The sequence below is a fragment of the Podarcis liolepis genome (assembly GCF_965112155.1).
Source record: "Podarcis liolepis genome assembly, chromosome: 6".
In the NCBI taxonomy this organism is placed as follows: domain Eukaryota; kingdom Metazoa; phylum Chordata; class Lepidosauria; order Squamata; family Lacertidae; genus Podarcis; species Podarcis liolepis.
Genome location: NC_139559.1, coordinates 3,755,102 through 3,775,826, shown reverse-complemented (window position 1 = coordinate 3,775,826; position 20,725 = coordinate 3,755,102). Strand labels below are relative to the sequence as shown.

General features: G+C 47.3%; 2 protein-coding genes across 11 annotated transcripts in view; both read left to right on the top strand.

Annotated features, from left to right (window-relative positions):
- TPX2 (TPX2 microtubule nucleation factor) overlaps positions 1–1,987 on the top strand; it is a 29,524-nt gene extending 27,537 nt beyond the window's left edge. For 2 of the 4 annotated variants that reach the window (XM_083507415.1, XM_083507414.1), the window contains exons 15-16: positions 939–1,126; positions 1,714–1,987. In XM_083507415.1, coding sequence (XP_083363541.1) covers positions 939–1,126; positions 1,714–1,824 — 299 coding nt within the window. In that variant the 3' untranslated portion in view covers positions 1,825–1,987. The remainder of the gene's footprint in view (positions 1–938; positions 1,127–1,713) is intronic. The other 2 variants (XM_083507417.1, XM_083507416.1) reach the window with 1 other exon arrangement.
- Positions 1,988–14,848: 12,861 nt separating this feature from the next.
- The window catches only part of MYLK2 (myosin light chain kinase 2), a 46,470-nt gene continuing 40,593 nt past the window's right edge, over positions 14,849–20,725 (top strand). For 2 of the 7 annotated variants that reach the window (XR_014527164.1, XR_014527166.1), the window contains exon 1: positions 14,856–15,080. Coding sequence is in view for 1 of the 7 variants with exons in the window: in XM_083507460.1 (XP_083363586.1) it covers positions 15,219–15,240 (22 nt within the window). In the remaining 6 variants the exon portion in view is untranslated. Of the gene's footprint in view, positions 15,241–20,725 lie in introns of all 7 variants that reach the window. The other 5 variants (XR_014527167.1, XM_083507460.1, XM_083507461.1 and 2 more) reach the window with 4 other exon arrangements.

Here is a 20,725-nt window from a genome sequence, read left to right as displayed (position 1 = left end):
CCCAGTATACAGCAGGAAGCTAGTTGGTAGATTGGTTTGAATCTCTTTACTTAAGCAATCCAATCTGGCTTTGTTCAGATTGGAGCATATTCCTGGTAGGACCCCTTTTATCCCTCCTAAAAAGATTAAAGACACAAGAAGCTTCTTTTAAAAGTAATGAGAAGTTTACTCACATTCAGTTCACGGTTGGATCCCTGAAGGCAGCCTTTAGCTCGTACTGTAGTTACAGATACAGTGTGGCTTACATCCTTATAAGGATGCACCCATGTGCTGCTGGCAGAGAGCCAGCAGTGCAGTCCAAGAGAAGAAAAGGCATCAAAAGAGGAAGGTGGCTGCGTGACTGGACCTTTTGTGGGGTCTGCAAGGGTCACGCCCACCTACCTGGTCACAGCAGGGGGAGGATGCTCCAGATCAGGGGTAACAGGAAGTTCAACTGGCTGGATCAACATCCCCCTGTCTGTGTCCACTCTAGCCAAACAGGAAGTGTTGTACTTGACTGCTTATGTTACATCCCACACCCTGAAGCCTTGGTTGCAATACTTCTGAATTGCTGAAGAGGAGAGGCTCTTGTACTTGAATCCTGCATGTGGGCTTTCCACAGGCCTCTGGTTGGCCCCTGTGGGAACAGGATGCTGGGCTGGATGGCCCACGGCCTGTCTGAGCAGGGAACCAGGTGTCTACGTAAAGCCTTGTACCTTTAATCCTAGCAAATGAAGCTTCAAGAGAAAGCATCCAACCAGTTCTGCAAAGCTCAGTTTTGCAGCTGAAATTCTAGTTGGATCCTGTAGGATGAAGGACTAGCACTAGATGGACCTTTGGTCTGCTCCAGCAGGGCTGCTCTTCCTTTTTGAAAAACAAACATGCAATTGGGGTGCTTTGCATGACAGGCACCACCTTCCCGCATAAAGAGTTGCTCCCCCTTCTATTCCGAAACTCAGATGTCCTTTCTGGTTCCGTAGCTCCAAAAAGCTTTGAGCTGGCCACAGAGCGGCGCGCCCGAGAGCGGCAGGAATTCGAGAGGCGGATGGCGGAACTTGAAGCTGAGAAAGCGCGGCTGCAGGAGACAGCGAGACGTCATGAGGAAGAGCAGAGGAAAGCCGAGTTGGCTGAGCTGAGAGAAGAGCTGGTAAATGAGCCTGGGGCTTGAGGGCATGAATCTGGATCATAGACGCCTAAGCAGCTGGGTCAGCAATGGTTCCCATCTTTGCTTAGCAGTGCAGGCAGCTCAGTAAATAAAATAGCATAACATATAATATTTTTACTGGCAGAAGGTCTTAAAACCAACCAAGCCTGCTCTGTAGCTCAGTGGTAGATCTCTTACCTTGTGTGGGGGATTTTCTGGGAAAACAGGCCCAGCCAGATGTCTACTACACTTTGCAGCAGTTAATTCTGAGCTGGAAAGATGTTGGAGAGCTGCCTTGGTATAAAGTGGCTTCATCTGTTCCTTTGACTTTTAAGGTACCTGCAACCGTTCCTGCGTCTTGGCGGGTCAAGATGTCTTGACCCTTGCTTCTACACATACTGGGAGGTGGTGCAATCGAAGGCACGCTGAAATTGGCTTAACTTGAACTTACAGCTCAATTTTCTCTTGTATGCCTCCAGCTCCGTCCGCAGTCTCTCAGTGGTTGGCCCTCCTTGGGGGGGGGGGGGTGACAACAGCACTTTCTCCTTTGATGACGGTGCTTAGAACCTCCTCCTTCTTTTCCTTCCCAGGTACATAAAGCCAACCCCATCCACAGGTACCAGCCAGTGGAGATCAAGGCCAGCGACCAGCCCCTGACCGTGCCCCACTCTCCAAACTTTTCCAAAAGGTTTCAACGCTGATGCGTAACCAAGAAAGAAAAGACAAGGGGTGCTTTTTTCCCCTTCTTAGTATAGTGGTTTTTTCCCTTTTGTATTTTATTGACTTGTTTATCAATAAACTATTATACTTAAGCAATATAAAACGTTACTACTGGGAGTGCTTTTCCTGCTAAGCCTAGGGGGGGGGGGGAAAGTGTCATTTTTCAGTTTCTCTCCATAACTGAAACCCAACCCTCAAAACATTTTGCACATACCCTCTAGGACTTGAGTTGCTGTGCAGAACTTCCTTGTTCTTGTGTGGCCTTGTTTCCTGGACTGGACCCTCCTGCCTTAATCGCTGGCTCTGGTTGGGAACCTGTACCACAGCATGGGGAACTGAGTACAGTCAAGGGGAGGGGGGGCAGGCTTTCTTTTTCTTTGAGCTGCGGTGGAGATGGCTGCATGCTCTTTCTCCTCCCCATCCCCATTTTGTGCTATTATTTTCACATCCCTATACAGGAAGCAAGAATCGGCATTCAGCCAGAAGCACCACATTTCTCTTTTAATTACATTTAGCTTTCCAGTGATTTTAGCTTTTAAACAAAGGTTGACGTGTGTACCATGACCATAGAACAATGTTGCTTTGATGTTGTATATGTAATAAATGTAACAAAACCCTGCCAGGTTGTTTGAAAATGGGTGGTTTTCTTGTCATTTGGCTCCTTTGCACAGGGGTTGTTAGTTTGTCCATTAATTTTAATTCCCAGAGTTCTGCGATCCAGATCTCAAGCAGGTCTGTGATGAGAGACATCCAATGCATTGCAATGGTAAGCCGTGCTGCAGCCATCAGGTGAGTAACGAGATCCTTGTAGGAAAGCTGTTGAGCGGCTTCTGAGCTGTATGATAGAAGTGCTATTTTAGGATCCAAATTGGATGCATGCTGTTGACCACCTTCCCAGACGCTGGGCTTGCACCTTCCTTGCAGCTGCTGACAAGGCTGGTTAATGTTGCCTCTGCTCTTTGTCTCCTCGGCCAGAGCTCAGGTTTGGATCGCTTGAGTTGGGTCGTGGGGATGCCCCCACATGAGGTTCTGTCAGGGCAGCCCCAGCCTGTCCCTACTTGCCTCCTTTGGGATAATGATGTAACAAGAATCAGTGCTTCCCTCCCTGCTTTCACCTATACAGTGGTGCCCTGCAAGACGAATGCCTCGCAAGACGGAAAACTCGATAAGAGTTTTCCATTTTGGAGGTGCTTCGCAAAACGAATTTCCTATGGGCTTGCTTTGCAAGACGACAATGTCTTGCGAGTTCCTGCTGGTTTTTTTCCCTCCCCCCCCCCTTTTTCTAAGCCGCTAAGCCGCTTATCAGCTGATCCGATCAGTAGATAAGCCGCTAATAGCGCTAATGTGCTAATCCGTCAATGGGCTTGCTTCGCAAGACGAAAAAAACGCTAGACGAAGAGAATCACAGAACGGATTCTTTTCGTCTTGCGAGGCACCACTGTACAGTGGTACCTCAGGTTAAGTACTTAATTCGTTCCAGAGGTCCGTTCTTAACCTGAAACTGCTCTTAACCTGAAGCACCACTTTAGCTAATGGGGCCTCCCGCTGCTGCCGCACGATTTCTGTTCTCATCCTGAAGTAAAGTTCTTAACTCGAGGTACTATTTCTGGGTTAGCGGAGTCTGTAACCTGAAGCATATGTAACCCGAGGTACCACTGTAGTTTCATGGATAAATTCCAACAACTTGGTTTCAGTCATGAAGATTTGCAACTTTACATTCAGAACGTCCCAAGTTCAATGTCCAGCAGTGCCAGGTAAGGCTGGGAAAATCTGCCTGAAAACCTGGAGATCTGCTGCCAGTGCGTGCCAGTGGGCTAGGTGGGCCCAATAGGTCTGGCTTTGCAACACCCATGAGGATCCCAGGACTGGGCTAGTAGTCAAAAGTAGCCTTCCCCCCCCCCCATAATTTTTTATTCATATTTGCACATATATACAGGAAAAACATAAACAAAAAATCCACCACATACCTTATACAAATTATATCCACTTCACAAATCATAAATAAAATATATAACTGAGTTAGTCTCAACTGAGCCTTGGACTTCCCTCCACTCCTTTGGTAAGTATCAAATAAATTCTATAGTCGCGTACTTTTTAACTCTTTTACATAGGCCTTTCCCGCTGTTAGAGTTATTTCAACCCCGCCAGTGTCACCTGAGATTTAGATTCCATATACATTAAATATTTCTTCCAATTGTCATGAAATTTCTGTTCGTCTTGGTCCCTTAAGAGTAGTGAAAAGTAGCCTTTTGCTTCTGGTTTGTTGCAGTTGGGAGTAACGCTCTGAACTTCAGTTTCATAATAATAATAATATTTATACCCCGCCCATCTGGCTGGGTTTCCCCAGCCACACTTGGGCGGCTTCCAGCAAAACACTAAAATACAATAGTCTGTTAAACATTAAAAGCTTCCCTAAACAGGGCTGCCTTCAGATGTCTTCTAAAAGTCAGATAGTTGTTTATTTCCTTGACATCTAATGGGAGGGCGTTCCACAGGGCGGGTGCCACCACTGAGAAGGCCCTCTGCCTGCTTCCCCTGTAACCTCACTTCTCGCAATGAGGGAACCGCCAGAAAGCCCTCGGCACTGGACCTCAAATTTAAAGGTAGATCTGTGCTGTCACTTACAAATGCTTCTGGGACCGCTGACTTGCCTAGCAGAAGCCCCCATGATCTGGATGCCAGCTGACTTTCAGTAAAGACCATCAGTAGAGACTACAGGCAGATTCAGGGCAATAGGTTTTCATTTTGACATTGAGCTAAGGCTGTTTGGTGGGGAGCTGCCAGGGTGTGGTGGACATCCAGCATCTTTTTCCCAGAGCTGGAATGTGCAAACATGAAGCTAAGTTAGCCCTTGTAATCCACTTGTGGCGTATCTCAAAGGCAAAGGCAGGAATCTTTTTTAACTACTACCAGCAGCCCCTTTTTTAAAAAAGGGAATTTGCAACTGGGGTGCCCTGCATGCAAAGCATTTAGCTTATTGCTCAAATTTGGGCCCTTCCACACTACACCCAAGCAAGCAGTTGCCTGTTTTTTGTCCATAGTCTAAATACAGTTGCATGGGTCAATACTGTTCCGTGTGGGCAGGAGCTATCGTTAAAAGAAATAGAATTATGTAATTTTCATCACTGATATTAGTGTGGAAGAAAAACAGCTTTCACAACATGGTTGGAATAAAGTCTGTTCAAGACTCTTGTTTATTAAGACAAGGCAATTGCAATGCAGAAGACTCATGAGCCAGACTTCTCAGCTGATTGATACCCTCTGTACGTAATCAAAACACCCTACACAGTTTTTAAAGTTATCACAATGTGGTTAATAAGAATCCAGAAGAAACTACTGTAGTTTGCAGGGGGGGGGATATGCAAACATTTCTGGTCCAGATCCCTCAAACATTCCATACTTCACTTTTCCTCCCACCTTCGTGTTGATCCTGTTACACTCTAAAGAGAGATGTTTCCTTAAGACAGAAGCAAGCTCATGTCTCCTGTGACAGGCCCAGATCCCTGCAGGGCGCAGAAGCATACATTCTGCTTCCACATTAGGAAAACAGGCAGGTGGGTTCCTTCTCCAGCCTGTGTCTGCTTATAAGTGGGTGCTCCCCGCACTTAATATTTGGGGAAGGACTATGGTGTGTTGCATTATTAATGGAATTTATATACCGCCCTTTACCCGCAGGTCTCAGGGCGGCTCACCAAATAAAAATATAAAACCACAAAATGCATAATCAAAATAAAAACAACCCAATAAGCTCCACATTTGCATGGAAATGGCTCCAGCCTTTGCAGGAAGGGCTGGGGAAGATTCCCTGTCTGACATGTTGGAGAGCTGCTGGTAGTGTAGACATTAGAGCTACATAGATGCATGGTCTGACTCTGTCTAAGCTAACAGTCTACATTCTGCCCATACATCAAATGCAGAACAGCATAATAATAATAATAATAATAATAATAATTTATTATTTGTACCCCGCCCATCTGGCTGGGTTTCCCCAGCCACTCTGGGCGGCTTCCACAGAAACCGAAAAACACTAAATTATCATACATTAAAAGCTTCCCTGAATAGGGCCGCCTTAAGATGTCTTCTGAATGTCAGGTAGTTGTCCATCACCTTGACATCCGATGGGAGGGCATTCCACAGGGCAGGCGCCACCACCGAAAAGGCCTTCTGCCTGGTTCCCTGTAGCTTCGCTTCTCGCAATGAGGGAACCGCCAGAAGGCCCTCGGCGCTGGACCTCAGTGTACGGGCAGAACGATGGGGGTGGAGACGCTCCTTCAGGTATACTGGACTGAGGCCGTTTAGGGCTTTAAAGGTCAACACCAGCACTTTGAATTGTGCTCGGAAACGTACTGGGAGCCAATGTAGGTCTTTCAAGACCGGTGTTATGTGGTCTCGGCGGCCGCCCCCAGTCACCAGTCTAGCTGCCGCATTCTGGATTAGCTGTAGTTTCCGAGTCACCTTCAAAGGTAGCCCCACGTAGAGCGCATTGCAGTAGTCCAAGCGGGAGATAACTAGAGCATGCACCACTCTGGCCAGACAGTCAGCGGGCAGGTAGGGTCTCAGCCTGCGTACCAGGTGGAGTTGGTAGACAGCTGCCCTGGATACAGAATTGACCTGCGCCTCCATGGACAGCTGTTCTAGGCTACATCCAGTGTCCAGATCAAGAAAAGCAAGAGTACTGCTCTATTCAGCCTTGGTCAGACCCGCCCCCCCAGAAGTCCTGTATCCAGTTCTGGGCACCACAATTTAAGAGGAATATTGACATGCTGGGAGGTGTGCAGAGGAGGGTGACCAAGATGAAAAAGGCTCTGGAAACCAAGCCTTATGAGGAACAGTTGAAGGAGCTGGGTATGTTCAGCCTGGAAAAGAGGAGGCCAAGAGGTGATATGACAGCTGTCTTATGAAGACATGGAAGGTGGAGCAACCCTCCTTCTCCAGAGGGTAAGGCCCAAACCAATGGATTCAAACGACAAAGGAGATTCCAACTCAACTAGGAAGAACTTGCACTAAGCTGTTTGACCGTGGAATAGGCTCCTTTGGAATAATAATAATAATAATTTTTATTTATACCCAGCCCACTCTGGGCGGCTTCCAGCAAAATATTAAAATACAATAGTCCGTCAAACACTAAAAGCTTCCCTAAACAGGGCTGCCTTAAGATGTCTTCTGAATGTCAGGTAATTGTTGATCGCTTTGACATCTGGAAGGGAGGGTGTTCCACAGGGCGGGCGCCACTACCGAGAAGGCCCTCTGCCTGGTTCCCTGTAACTTGGCTTCTCGCAGTGAGGGAACCGCCAGAAGGCCCTTGGCGCTGGACCTCAGTGTCCGGGTAGAACGATGGGGGTGGAGATGCTCCTTCAGGTATACAGGACCGAGGCCATTTAGGGCTTCTGAAACATACGTGCCCTGAAACATACTGGAAGCCAACGTAGGTCTTTCAAGACTGGTGAAAGGACTCGCCTTCACTGGAGATTTTTGCACAGATGTTGGATGACCCCCAATCATAGGCACAATTCCTGCACTGCAGGGGGTCAGGCTAGATGACCCTAGGTGTCCCTTCCAGCTATGATTCTGTAACCCGTGATTGCGTTGGCTGCAATTGGCATTTTCTCTGGTACCCCTTCAAAGGGGCAATATGAGCATCGTTGCTCAGGCCCAGGGTTATAGACTTGTCCCCCCACCCTCTTTAAGAGTTGTCAAAGTGTGTTCCTGATCGTTTCCCAATCACCCACCCAGGAAGTTCCCAGTGCTGATGGAAGGCTTTGAGAAGCTGTTGACTACATCACAGACTTGTTCTCCCCGGATTTTCCAGGCTCTCCAGTTACGGAGCAGGGGCTGGGATATTCAGGTAAGGGTTCTCCACCCTGTTCCAACTCCTGTAAGCCAGCTGCCCTGCTGAGTGGCTCGAATTAGCCTGGGGATAGAGTTTCCCTGAGAAGGGGACGGGCCTGACTGCCCGACCAACTTTCTCAGACCCATGGAAAGAGCAGAAAGGTTAAAGTGTCTCCTGCTTGAGGCTGTGACGGCACTGTAGCCAGGGGAACAGGCATGCTTGACCGCTGGCCAACTCTCCCAGGACACTGTGCACTGGCTCGAGCCTCTGGGCTGTGTCCACAGAGCCAAAAACTACCCGGTGGGTGTGCTTGTTTTCTCCAGCCTGGAACAGAACAAACACACACACACACTGACCCCAGCCATGCTCCAAAAGTCAGCCCGGGTGTGTGTGTGCCTTTTGGATCCGTCTTCTATATCAAAACATCTTTTGAGTGCTGCAAGCCTCGCAGGGTGCTTCCAGGCCGTTGCTGTTTTCGGCTGATATTCAATCACATCCCAGCAAATTCAAGTCGCGTAGTTTGAGCTGATGGCCAGGTCTTGCTCAACAGACCCGCTTTCCCCAAAGAACAGATTTTTATATTCTATTTCTGTCGTGCAGGGATTAATCAGCAATATCTAAACCAACACGGTGGCCAGAAACAATTACAATGTGAAAAACTTTATGGAATAATTCAAAACATAAAAACTAATAAACTGAAGTCTCTGAAAGTCCTTAAAGGAATCACGATGCCAGACTGAACTCCGCTGAACAGTGTTTCCGGATAGCAACTACTTCCGGATAGATATAATATACATATAGTCACTACATAATTGCATGAACACTGTTCCAGAGTATTTTTCATTCTCATGTATATCTATTCGGGAAAAAGATTGGTTAATGAAGAAATTACATATCTTTCTACTTACGAGTGTTGAACTAATTGGCTGATGAAGAATTCAACAAAACAGTAGTTGCTATCCGGAAACACTGTTCAGCAGAGTTCAGAGTTGGACATCAGAACTGGACATTTGCTGATTATACAAAGCTTCACAGCTTGCTCTCTGCCGGGTAAAGTCTGGCACCGTGATTCATTTATGGACTTCTAGAGACTTTCAGAGACTTCAGCTTGTTAATTTTGATGTTTTGAATTATTCCATAAAGTTTTTCACATTGTCCTTGTTTCTGGTCATTGTGTTGCTTTTGATATTGCTGACTCATATTTTGCAACACAAAATTTTGTTTACTCATTGTTGTACAGGGATTAACGGCGGGACAACGAAAGTGGGCTTTGCAAGCCCTCGTGGTTCTTAAGAGATTGAGGCCCTGATCTTCACTATGCATTGAAAGCAGGATCGTGCCACTTTAAGCAGGTTTAAAGAATTCAAAGCACAGTGGCGCGGCAAGAGGGGGTCCGGCGTTATTATCTCTGCACACCAGCTGCTCTGAGCAAGCCCTCCAGCTTTGCGTGCAGAAGCTCCTCTCCTCTCCTCACTCTTGTCCCTCCTGCCCGCTGGATCTGGGCCTAGGCATGGAGCTCTGCCACACAAGGAGCCCCCCGCCCATCCTGTCTGGCCTTGCCTGGTGCGGCTTGGGGAGGGGACTGTCAGGAGTTCAGCCTACACTCGAGTAGGACTCTGGCAGAGACACATGCTCAACTGGCATGTTCTCTCCCGCCTGGTCGTTCGTTTGGGAGATTCAAAAGCTTTTCTTCTGCCTGAACATCACAGCGAACGATGCCAACCGACATCAGCACACAGGGATCCACAGAGTGTTCGCAGTTTGCATAACAGACCTCAGCAACTCAGCATTTTGGCTAATCTACTTTATTTACATATAAACACACATGGAGCGCTGCAACATGGCTCCCTCTCTCTCTAGCATCAGACAGAAAAGAGAAAAAGAACAAAGGACAATAGTCCCACTTCGTGGAACACAGTAACACAAACATCCTGTCTCCTTCACTTCCCACTCTGTGGAGTCAAAACATACACCGTCATGTGATAGACAACAATCCCATGACTGCAACCATGGAGCAGGAATTCTAACATCCTCCCCCAATTCATGATCTGTATTGCAGTCATCAGTGTAACTGCAACAACCATACAGATGTCATGGTACAGAATTCTAACAGGGACATCCCTTCGGGTCTTCCTCACCTCTGGCCACCAGTAAGCCCAGTTCAGTCCTAGCCAAGTCCACCTGTCTGCTCCAGCCTTAATGGCAGGGCCATCAATTTCCTGGATGAAAATTTGCACCCCACCCCCAGAAAAAATGCACCCGGGGCGACTGCCCCTCTCGCCCACCCCTCCTCGTACACTACACCACTGGAACTCCCTCCAGCAGAAGCACCTGGCACCTTCCTTGTAAAGTTTCGGGAGATTGCTCAAGGCACACCAATTTAAGCTGAATTTCAACACTTGAGGCTTACGTTTTTTTTGCAATCCACCTTGTAAGCTGCTTTAAATTGCTCTTAGCATTGTGTTTTGATGCTGCGTGAACGGCGGCAATCAAATTAACGAGAGCAATTAATAAATAGATGTGCTTCTTTAGTGCAGAGCAAAACCTTTGTGGGTTTTTTCGTTTTCTGCCTTGGGCAGCAACCAGCCCGGCTGCCTTCTAAGTGCTGTAACGGCACCTCCTTCCGTTGGCCCGGCCTCTGAGGCCTTGCAAAAGCCATTGCTAATGAGACAATCGCTCCTGTGCCGTTGATTGTTTGGCCAGCCCATGGCGGAGGCTGATGAAGGCTAATGAGGTGAATGGCATAGTCGCGGGGTGCTAACTCGCTGCTATGCTGCGGACAACAATGTATGAATCACTGCTCCTTTCTTAGCTTGCTGGAGGGGGGGCGTGAGATGCAGGCAGAGCAGGCAATGAGCTCTTCAGCTCTGGCTGCTAAGGAGAGAATAGCTCCCTGGAGGGGGGCCAGTTTCCTTAAGTGGCTGGGGCAACACCAGGCTGAATATGCAGCAGGTTGGGGGGCTGGGGCAGTGGATTCACAGCTGTTAAAAGGGGAGGCAGTGCATCCCATGCGGTCCTCTTCGAAGTGGCAGTCCGCACATCCCCTCCATTTAATTCTGATTTATCCTGATGGGGGGGGGCGGCGTGGAACCCAACACGCAATTGCATGCTGCCCAGCTGTGGATTTAATTTATTTATTGCATTTATATCCCAATTTCCCCCCCTCTCCAAGGAGCTCAAACTGGCAGACATCGTTCTCCCCCTCCCTCCTTATTTAATCCTGTTGCAGGAATTTATGCATAGGTTGGGGGGGGGTTGCCCCTCCAGCAGATATCATGCGCATGCAGCCCACTGCCAAAATCAGCACAATCACTTTTGTGACTTGTCCCCACAAAATGCTTCATCACAGTTTCTTCCTATCTATTCAAAGGGCCTCTGCTGCACGATACCAAATGTAAGAATTCACTGATCAATGTACCTATGTACTGGCTCACTGGGAAAACTTCAGAAATTCATATAGACATGTGAGCTCAGCTACTCAGCAGCCCCTCTGCCTGAGGGATAATCCCTGGCATCCTGCTACCTGAGTGCCATTCCAGAAATAACAAATCCAGATGAAGACAAAAGGGTGTGATTAACTTGCCTGGGAAACAGGAACATTTAAATATCTCTTTTGTTACACTTGATAGGTGTTTGGTGGAGGGCAAGGGGAACCATGGGGCAGGGTCCAGGATGCTCAGATTACGGCCAGCAGACCTCCCCTTTCATGATGTAACCGTGATGTATGAGTGATGTAGTTGCGGGGGGGGGGGGGATGTAACATGCGGATTAGCAGCTAATAAAAGTTTGGGGGCTCTTTTGTTCGGGGCTTCCATCTTGTTCCACCTGGTGGCAGGTGAGAGTCCTGTCTCGACTGTCTTCAATAAAGACCAAGCCTACTGGCTGCTGGACTAGATGGGCCACTGGCCTGATCCAATCGGATCTTCATCGGTTCCTATATTTTCTCTATGTGCACCATCTATATCTGCAAAGCCCAAAAAATGCCACAGGGCCTCAAGTGCTCTCCTCCGGATAGAAAAGCAAACTCTTCAGCAGCTGCTTCTGGAACTCCCTGCCACTTGACGAAACGGTGAGCTGTGTGCACGGAACAGTACGCTTGTCCCCCGGTTTAAAAGCACCACTTCTCATCCGGATGTTGCCTGCACACTTCTCTTTGGGAGCGGCGCCCCACCAGCTTTTGCACCATTCAGAAGATCCCGGGCCGTGGTTTCTTGGATCCTGCCCTGATTTTATCCATGCCCACCCCACCCCCCTGCCCAAACCCCCCATTGCTTCCCCCCTGCCCCTGGCAGATGCTTGTATCACTTGCACATTTGGGTCTGGCTAAGCAGCTCATTCAAGCCCTTCGCAGCCTCTGATCCTTGGCACGCTTGTTGACTGCGAGAATCTGACTCCCGGCACGAGAGCAAAGGAAGCGGATGGATGACTTGTTTTAATTAGGCCGGAGCTGGCAGCCTGACAGGATGGGATCTCTGGGCCCTTGCCTCGCCCAGCTGAATGCGTGCGCTCAGGGGAATGGGCAAGTATTTGCAGGCGTATCTGGGACCCGCAAGCTCACTTGGTTTTTTACTTAGATGCATCCATTGCTCTCCATATACCTCACCGGTGTCTGCTCCACTTAGGATGGAAAAGAGAGGGACTTTGGATGCATTCACTACTGATCAGCAGCCCCCTTGCCTGGGGATTGTGGCGCTGGGCTCAAGAAGCTGTTTGCTTGCCCGAAAGGGCAAAGCACTTTCCTCCTGCTTTCCGTCACGGTGACTAAGAGTGATTCTTTCCCGAACTGGACCCTGCTAGAGAGAGACCCTCTTAGCCTCCCCTGCCCCAGGCCCTGGGTCCTTTCCAGAATTATTTTGGTCCTCCGCATTTGTGCCAAGAGCAGCGAAAAGATGCCATGCCTGACATTTTGCAAACAAGGAGGAGTTCCTTCCCGGGCAGGCGCTAACTGCCACTCTTCTGCAGGGGAAAGAGAGAGAGAGGCTGCCTAGGGTGGGGTGATAGGTTCAGGACAAACAAACAAGAAAGGATGGGGCATAGCTAAGCTATGGAACTCCCTCCCACAGTAGGAAAATGGAAAAGCCTCCCCATTGTCTTTCCCTTCACAAATCCTGTCTTAAGGGCATGTCTGTCTGTGTTTGAATAGGATGAGCCTGTGACCTGGCTCAGGAACCAAGTATTTGTCATTACAAAAGACTGGCCAGGCTCCCCAGGGTATCCAATCAAGTGAGCATTAACAGGTAACCTGTCAGATGAGATAAACAACGCACTCAGATTTCTGCTGTAGACCGCCTTTTCTGTGTTATGATGTATGTGGTCTTGGGTTACACCCCTTCTGTCATGTATGTATGATGTATGGAGGGGTGGTCTTGAGCTCCAGGGCAGGGAATTTAAAATGTCTAGATAAGGGCAGGCACACCTTGGTTCTGGGTTCCTTCTCCCTCCTGCGTGTGAGGGGAGCACCCTGTTGCAACAGATCAATAAAGATCAGGCTTACTAGCTGCTTTGCTTCTCAATATTCTCTGGTTGGCCTCTGTTATTTGCTCCTACCAATAGGGAATCCACGTAAGGACTCTATATGGGCTCTTGGACACCCCACAAGGGAAGAAGGGCAAATTTTTGTGTACAGCACTTGTGAATGCCTGTTGTTGGAAATGGCAGGAAGGAAGCGTGTTCAAATCCTGCTTGTGGGTTTCCTACCAGCATCTGGGGAAATAGTATTAAAATCACTTTTCTGACCATGCTTCCAGATTGGCCAATCCATGGAGGGACTCTTAACAGAGAAGTGATGTGTACCTGCCATTATCAGGGCAACAGCTATGCCTTTGCTACTGGAACGATGGGCTGGTTGTCTCATGCCAGGTCAGAAGCATCCCAGTCCATGAAATGTCAAGGCCCAGACCTGAGACCTAGAGGTGACCCCCTGGTCATGTCACTCGCCCTGGAGACAGAGGTTAATTGGGAGGGGAGCAGAGGATCCTGCCCCCTCCAGAATGTCTGTGCTATAATGTAATTACTGAGTTGAATAGGATCCAAAAGGCAGCAGTCTGATTGGTCCTCAAACAATAGGCTTCAGAATGCAGCAGTCTGATTGGTCCTAGACCAATAGGGTCCAGAATGCAGCAGTCTGATTGGTCCACAGGAGCCACCCAATCCAGCTCCAGGTGGAAGTGAATCCACAACCTGATTGGCCTACAGGTGAATCCCGGAATTAGCCAATCATGTGGGGCCCCTTGTGTAAATAATGTATATAAAGCTGACATTCTGGGGGAACTTCCATTCCTCCTCACCACTATGAGCTGAATAAGGAGCATGAAATCCACTCTCGACTCCGAGTATATTTCATATAACTTTCAGCCAGCTTCTAATGGGCTGAACACTTGCAAGATGGACGCACAATCTTCTAGATAATTTTTTGAGAAACTCTCTTCTGTCCATAACAGAACTGCTGAAAAAGGGCTCAGAAAACTTTCTTTTCCTCCGCCTTTCAGCCACCTCTGGCTGGTTAACACCTTGAACAGCTGCGCTCCCACTGTGATTATTATTAAAGGTGCACTTGTCCACCTGGAGATTCCAACCTGCCACCTGCCACCTGGAGGCGACCAGGCAAACCTGGAGGCCTCGGGTCAGAGCTTGGGCAACCCCACCTAGCGGGGAATTCTTGGCAGTCCGGAGCAGTGAATCGTTCAGAGTTCCAACAGGGGCTTCCTGGCGCCTTCAATGTATGCCCTGTGACGCACAAGGGTGGGAATTGCCCTCGCCTGAGCTGATCCTCCGTTTCCCCAGTCAAACTGCCTATTTCCTTCCTGGTCTTAATATAGATGGCAACCCCCCTGAGCAGGGAAGGGCCCTGGCACTCTGCTAGTCTGAACAGCCTTTTGGCACTCGGCAAAGGTTAAACAATAGGAGATTCTGCCCGTTGCGTCTGGCCTAATCCCCATCGCCGCTAAACAGCCCCGGGCAACTATGGGACGCCCTCCCTGGACATGTAAACCCAGGAGACCTTGCCTAAGAAAGCCTTCTCTCCCAGCTTGGGTCTTGCTGGGGGTCGGGCGGGCAAGGGAGGGCTTTCTCCTCTGGGCCAGAGCCCCTCCGGCAGGCTCCCCAAGGAGCAGGGAGTTCAGCAAGGGTGGCTGGGTCATCTGATTTCTGTTTGTTTGAATTCCCATCTCCTCTGAGCAGGAGAGAGAGAGCGCCGGGCAGCAGAATGGAGTGTCCTTTGAACGGAAGCCAGAGGGAACAGGTGGCCCCGCAGAGCAGAGCGCAGCAGGCTCATAACTGCCAGAGTTCTGGGGTAAAAGATACTCCTCTCTCCCCACGCTTAATCCAGCTCGGTTACGCAGAGTATAGAAGGCGGGCAGCTCTGTCCCACTTTTAATCCAGCGCTGGCGGCCGTCGGCAACGGCGACGGTAGGTAACGGGTCCCTTGCCTCGTTTCCCCAGGGGTAGAGAGCGGGAGAGGCCTCACTCTGCGCTGGGACTTCCTTGGGCCGGGCAGGGTTCGAGTCTTCCAGCCTGCGGCTTTGCTCCTGGCCTTTCCGTGGGTTTATGTGGAGGGCTACCTGTCCAGGTAAACTCCAACCTTTTGTTCATGGGAGATGGAGAGAGGCGGTTTGGGGATGCTCTTCCCACCAGCATTGCCCGGGCATCTTGCAGGGTAGCCTTGGCATGGTTTAGATGCCCCGCTACTAGCAGTTGAGACATGCCTTGGGCCAAAGAGGTCCTCTTGACCGTCTTGGTGGCTCCTGCTCTGAGAATCGAGCTCTGAGGTGGCTGCTCTTGAGGCTGATGTCTCTGGCAGGTGCCCGGGCAATGGCTCTCTGCAGGCGGTTATTTCCATCTGCTCCCTAGGGTAAGATCAGGCAAATCTTGGCCAGACTTTTGCTGACTTCCTTCGGCCGTCTGGAGTGCCGTTCACGCTGCAAGCTTCTTCCTTGCACAATTCAGGCTTTTGATTCCAGGGCAGCCTTGAGCTTTAGTGTGAGCTGCTGCCCACCTCAACGAGGTGCCTTGGGGTGGCAAAAAAACAGCACACCTTGAAGCAGAGCATGTCGGACTGTGTGCAAAATGAATCCAGAGTCTGCGGAGAACGGTGAAATTTTGTGCAAAGCTGGGGAAATTGTCTGCAAAGTTGGACTGAGTTTGTTTTTAGGCATTGGAGCATCTATTCCTCTGGCCTTTTTTTAGTGTGTGTGTGTGCCTGTGGGGGTATAGTTTGAAATAACAGTCAGGTGCTCTGTGGAATGGGCATGGCTACGGGCCAAGCCAAAGAGGAAAAAATGTGAAAATCAGGGGCATTCCAAACAGGCCTGCAAGTGCTAATTGATCTGATTTATGGATCAATTAGCCAACATGTTAATTGACGCAGGAATTTTTTAACTGGTAGGGATGGAAAGAGAGCATTCTTGTTTATCTTTGGATGTGATTTTGCTTCCGGTATGTTGCTGTAAGAAGGAATTGGGGAAGACTTACCGGTATATTAAAGAGGTGGTTTTGTTCCAATAACGAAGTGATAGCCTTTAGTTGTGAATCTTTGTCACCTCATTTTTTTTCAGGCCTGAGGCTGAGTTTTCTTTTGTAGTAGACAAATCAATTTCACCTAAATGTTGTCATGCGCAATAACTTCAATGTGGCTTTGGTGAAATGTGAATTTACTATTTTTAATTGATTCCTGACCGGTTGTAATTATTGTTGGGCTTTCTTGTATGACCATAAGCCATCACTCATGGTGATGGCTGAGATTTAATTACCAATGTATGCAACGCCACACTGAGCTTTCTTAAACAAAAAGGAAAAAGCCCCTGCCCCTGGGAGCTTACAATCATAATTTCCATAGTGCAGGCAGGTAGCAGGGGGAGGGAGGGAGACTCAGTGTGCAGCCACAAGGGATGATGAATGTGGGCAAATGCCACGAATGTTTGGTTCCAGCGGGGGATGAGTATTAAAGGCCGGCCGGCAACCAATCATCTGATCTTTAATTGGTTCAAACAATTGTCCCTGACCCCTAGGGACACTGGAGAAGCTCTGCTGCAAGACGGAGGACCAGGCGAGGCGGTTGTTTTAATCCCAGTGAACTCGAGCGTCTTGGCTATGTGTCCTTGATGGGTGCAATCGCTATGACTCCAGCCACTTTCTTGATGGGACCCATTTGCAGCTGCCTCCGCAGGGCAGACGGCCGGCATGGTTAGCAGCCCTGCCAAGTCTTCCCTCCCTTGGCACAGAGGGCGTTCTGGTTGGGCTCTGTCCAGGCTGCAGCCCTTGTCCCTCCAGGCTGCTTTCATTGCCTTCTCCTGGCCAGGATAAGGAATGGCTGAACGGCCCAGCTAGCTAATATGGTAGCAGAATTGAACTCTTAACTGTTGGCACTGTAAACTAGCCAAGGGGTGGTTTCCCCATATGTACTGGGAATGCCCAGAGGTAAAGGAATTCCAGAATAAAATCCTAAAGGTTATTTTATTTTATTTTTCCCCAAATTTTTTTATTGATTTTCCACCTTAATCACAAAAATGACATAACAAAACACACAAGAAAAGCACATAAATTAAACACCAAGAAAAATTGTTTCTTCAAATACCTAATTCTTGTTACATTGATTACTGACTTCCTCGAATCCCCTCTAACTGAATTTCATTATATCACCCATATAACAGTTCTCCAATATTTCTAATACAGTAATATTAATTCCTTTCATTTACCAACCTCTTCTCCTAATTAATATATTTTAATCCTTAATATTTACTCTCACATATTCTTATTTTACCCCTAAGCCTATTTACTGTTTCCAAGAATTTTCTGTTTATCCTATATCACTATATTTAGCTAAATATTCTTTACATTTCTTCCAATCCTCATGTATCACCTCTTCCAGTCAGGTCAGCCAGCTCCAAAAAGTCCAACATCTTCATCTGCCATTCTTCTATTGTTGGTATTTCTTGCGATTTCCAGCTTTTGGCTACTAAAAGTCTTGCCGCTGTAGTGGCATACAAAAACAGTCTAACATCTTTTGGGGGCATTTCCAGTCCTATTATTCCAAGTAGAAAGGCTTCTGGTAAAATCCTAAAGGTTATTAATGAACTGTTTAAAGTGAAGCTTTCAATAGACTTTGATTTCATGAGAATGGGTATACTTGGAAACGCGGCTATAGAGAAAGGGAACCAGCTTACCTTCAAAGCTATGATATTAGCAGGAAAGGCAACGATAGCTTTAGGTTGGAAAGATAGAGAAAAATGGACAGTATAGGCATGGAACAGTTATTTGCTTGAACTTATTCAGTCGGACATTGTCGCAGTCACGTCACAGGAAACAATGTGGAAGGTCAAGTCCGCCATGATAAGGAACAGATGGAACCCCTATCTTCCATGGATAAAAACTACTGGAACAAAAGACATTCGGTAGAAACTAATGACGCTATGCCTGTGGCTGAGGATAATTGTTTGAACCCTTCCACTGGATATGGGGGGGGGGGAGGGAGGGGAAGGAAAAACTGTATGGGAAATTTAAAAATTGGAAGGAGATAATATAATGTATGTAAAACTCCCGAAATAAATTAATTTTTAAAAGAAAAAAGAAAAAAAAAGGAAAGGCTGAAAAGGAAATACTCTCTATTCCAATGTGCGAATTAGGGAATTGAATCTACTCTAGCAAACACAGTAGATCATCTTTTGATTGATAGGGTTGATTAAGAGCAGGGATGTCAGAGATTACTTTCCCCCCTATAATAATAATTTGTTCTTTTTTCCATATAGAAAGTTACATTTGTTGCTCAACGATTATATTCCAGTTCAACAAAACTAGTGAGTTCTCACTCAGCCAACAGCGATATTCATAGCCCAAATTACATACAGTTACATTTTAAGGTTCGGTTTTCATTCTCTCCAACCTGTTTCTTAATACGTTCTGCTGTTTTCTATATAATAATAATAATAATAATAATAATAATAATAATAATAATAATAATAAATGCTTCAAACTCCACTGTGGCCTTCGCATATGGGAAAACAACTTTTCATACAGACTAGAAAAGGCTTTTCTAGTTCTTTGAAAGATTCTAAATCTGTTTCCTTCTGTATCTGCATCTTTCATCCACGCTCTCAATTTTGCAATCTCTGCATATTCCAAGGTTTTCACAGCCATCCTCCCTTTGAGGGTGTTCTCCTGCTTCCATTTCTGTGTACAGAGAATCCTCGCCACTCTAGTCACATATAGAAATACTGTTGAGTCTTTCTTTGGGATTTCACTGTCCAATATCCCCAGCAGGATGTCAGATTTCCAATGGAAATGGGAGGGGAAATTGACAATACATTTGCGGAATCAAACTCAGTCCATTGGACATAATTGGTATCCACTGTTGTCACTTCCAGCCTTCGATATGGACAGTGGCGTAGCGTGGGTTGTCAGCACCCGGGGCAAGGCAAGTAATTTGCGCCCCCTAACCCGTGGATTTGCCCCCCTAACCCGTGGATTTGCGCCCCCTAACCCTAACCCCCAGATGTTGCGCCCGGTGCGGCCAGCCCCCCCTGCACCCCCCACGCTACGCCACTGGATATGGAATTGATTTGGCACTGATTCTCGCATTGGGCTCGATGACACTTGCTGTCCCTTCCAACTCTGAGATTCTGTGACTGTGTTTCCTCCCCCCATTTCCACTGTGTTTGCATTGAAATGAATGGGGTGTAATAATGAAACAACGCCAATATAATGCAATTCTACCACCGCGGACAGCAAAACGAATAATGTAGTTTTTGGCGGAGGATGGACTGCAGCAGATGGAAACGTGTGTTGCAGGCAGCAGCGGGGGGAAATGGGAAAAAATGCTATCCTAAATGCAGAATAGCTGGGGATGAACTTGTCTCTGTCGCACCAGAGCCCAGGGGCTGCAGCTCACCAATAATACCAATAATAATAATAATAATAATAATAATAATAATAATAATAATAATAATAATTTTATTTATACCCCACCCTCCCCAGCCAAGACCGGGCTCAGGGCGGCTAACACCAGGTATAAAAACAATTGATTAAAATACAACTTAAAAACAAGATTAAAACACAACATTAAAATGCAGCCTCATTTCAGTAGAAACTCAAATCAAAAACTTTTTGGGGGATGAAAACATCAAGTCTTCACCAAGGCCAATGAAATATACTCGTAGTCGAGAGTGGATTTCATGCTCTTTACAGTGGTGCCTCGCAAGACGAAATTAATTCGTTCCGCGAATTTTTTCATCTCGCGAATTTTTTGTCTTGCGAAGCACGGTTTCCCATAGGAATGCATTGAAAATCAATTAATGCGTTCCTATGGTCAAAAAAAGTCCAAACAAAGCCAAATTTGGTACAACAAGAGTTTATTAAGTGCTCTTTAAAGTCACACATACTGTAAAGAGCATTTCAAAATTCAAACCCAGAATTTTTTTAAAAAAACAGCAGAGTGGCCCAATGGTCACAGAAAATCATAAAAATGCAGGAAAAAACCCCACAAGCTTCCAGATTCTTGCAAACCCCTTCCCAACACCAAGTCCTTGAATTCCAAACACCCCAACCCAAAATCCAACCCCCCCCCAAAAGTTTTAAAAGCTTAACTTACCAAATGGCTGCAAAAGAAGTTTTGGAAAAGCTTCAAAAATCACCAAAGTCTTTAAAAACCTCAAAAAAGGTTGTACACTGCGTTCTATGAGTTGCTCCTCAAAGTCAAGTCGCAACTGTATTAACGGTGTTAAGAAAAAGGAAACAAACTTGCAAGACGTTTTCGTCTTGCGAAGCAAGCCCATAGGGAAAATCGTCTTGCGAAGCAGCTCAAAAACGGAAAACCCTTTCGTCTAGCGAGTTTTCCGTCTTGCGAGGCATTCGTCTTGCGGGGCACCACTGTATTCAGCTCATAGTGGTGAGGAGGAATGGAAGTTCCCCCAGAATGTCTGCTTTATATACATTATTTACATAATGGGCCCCAGGTGATTGGCTAATTCTGGAATTCTCCTGTAGGCCAATCAGGTTGTGGATTCACTTCATTCTGGAGCTGGATTGGGTGGCTCCTGCAGACCAATCATACTGCTGCATTG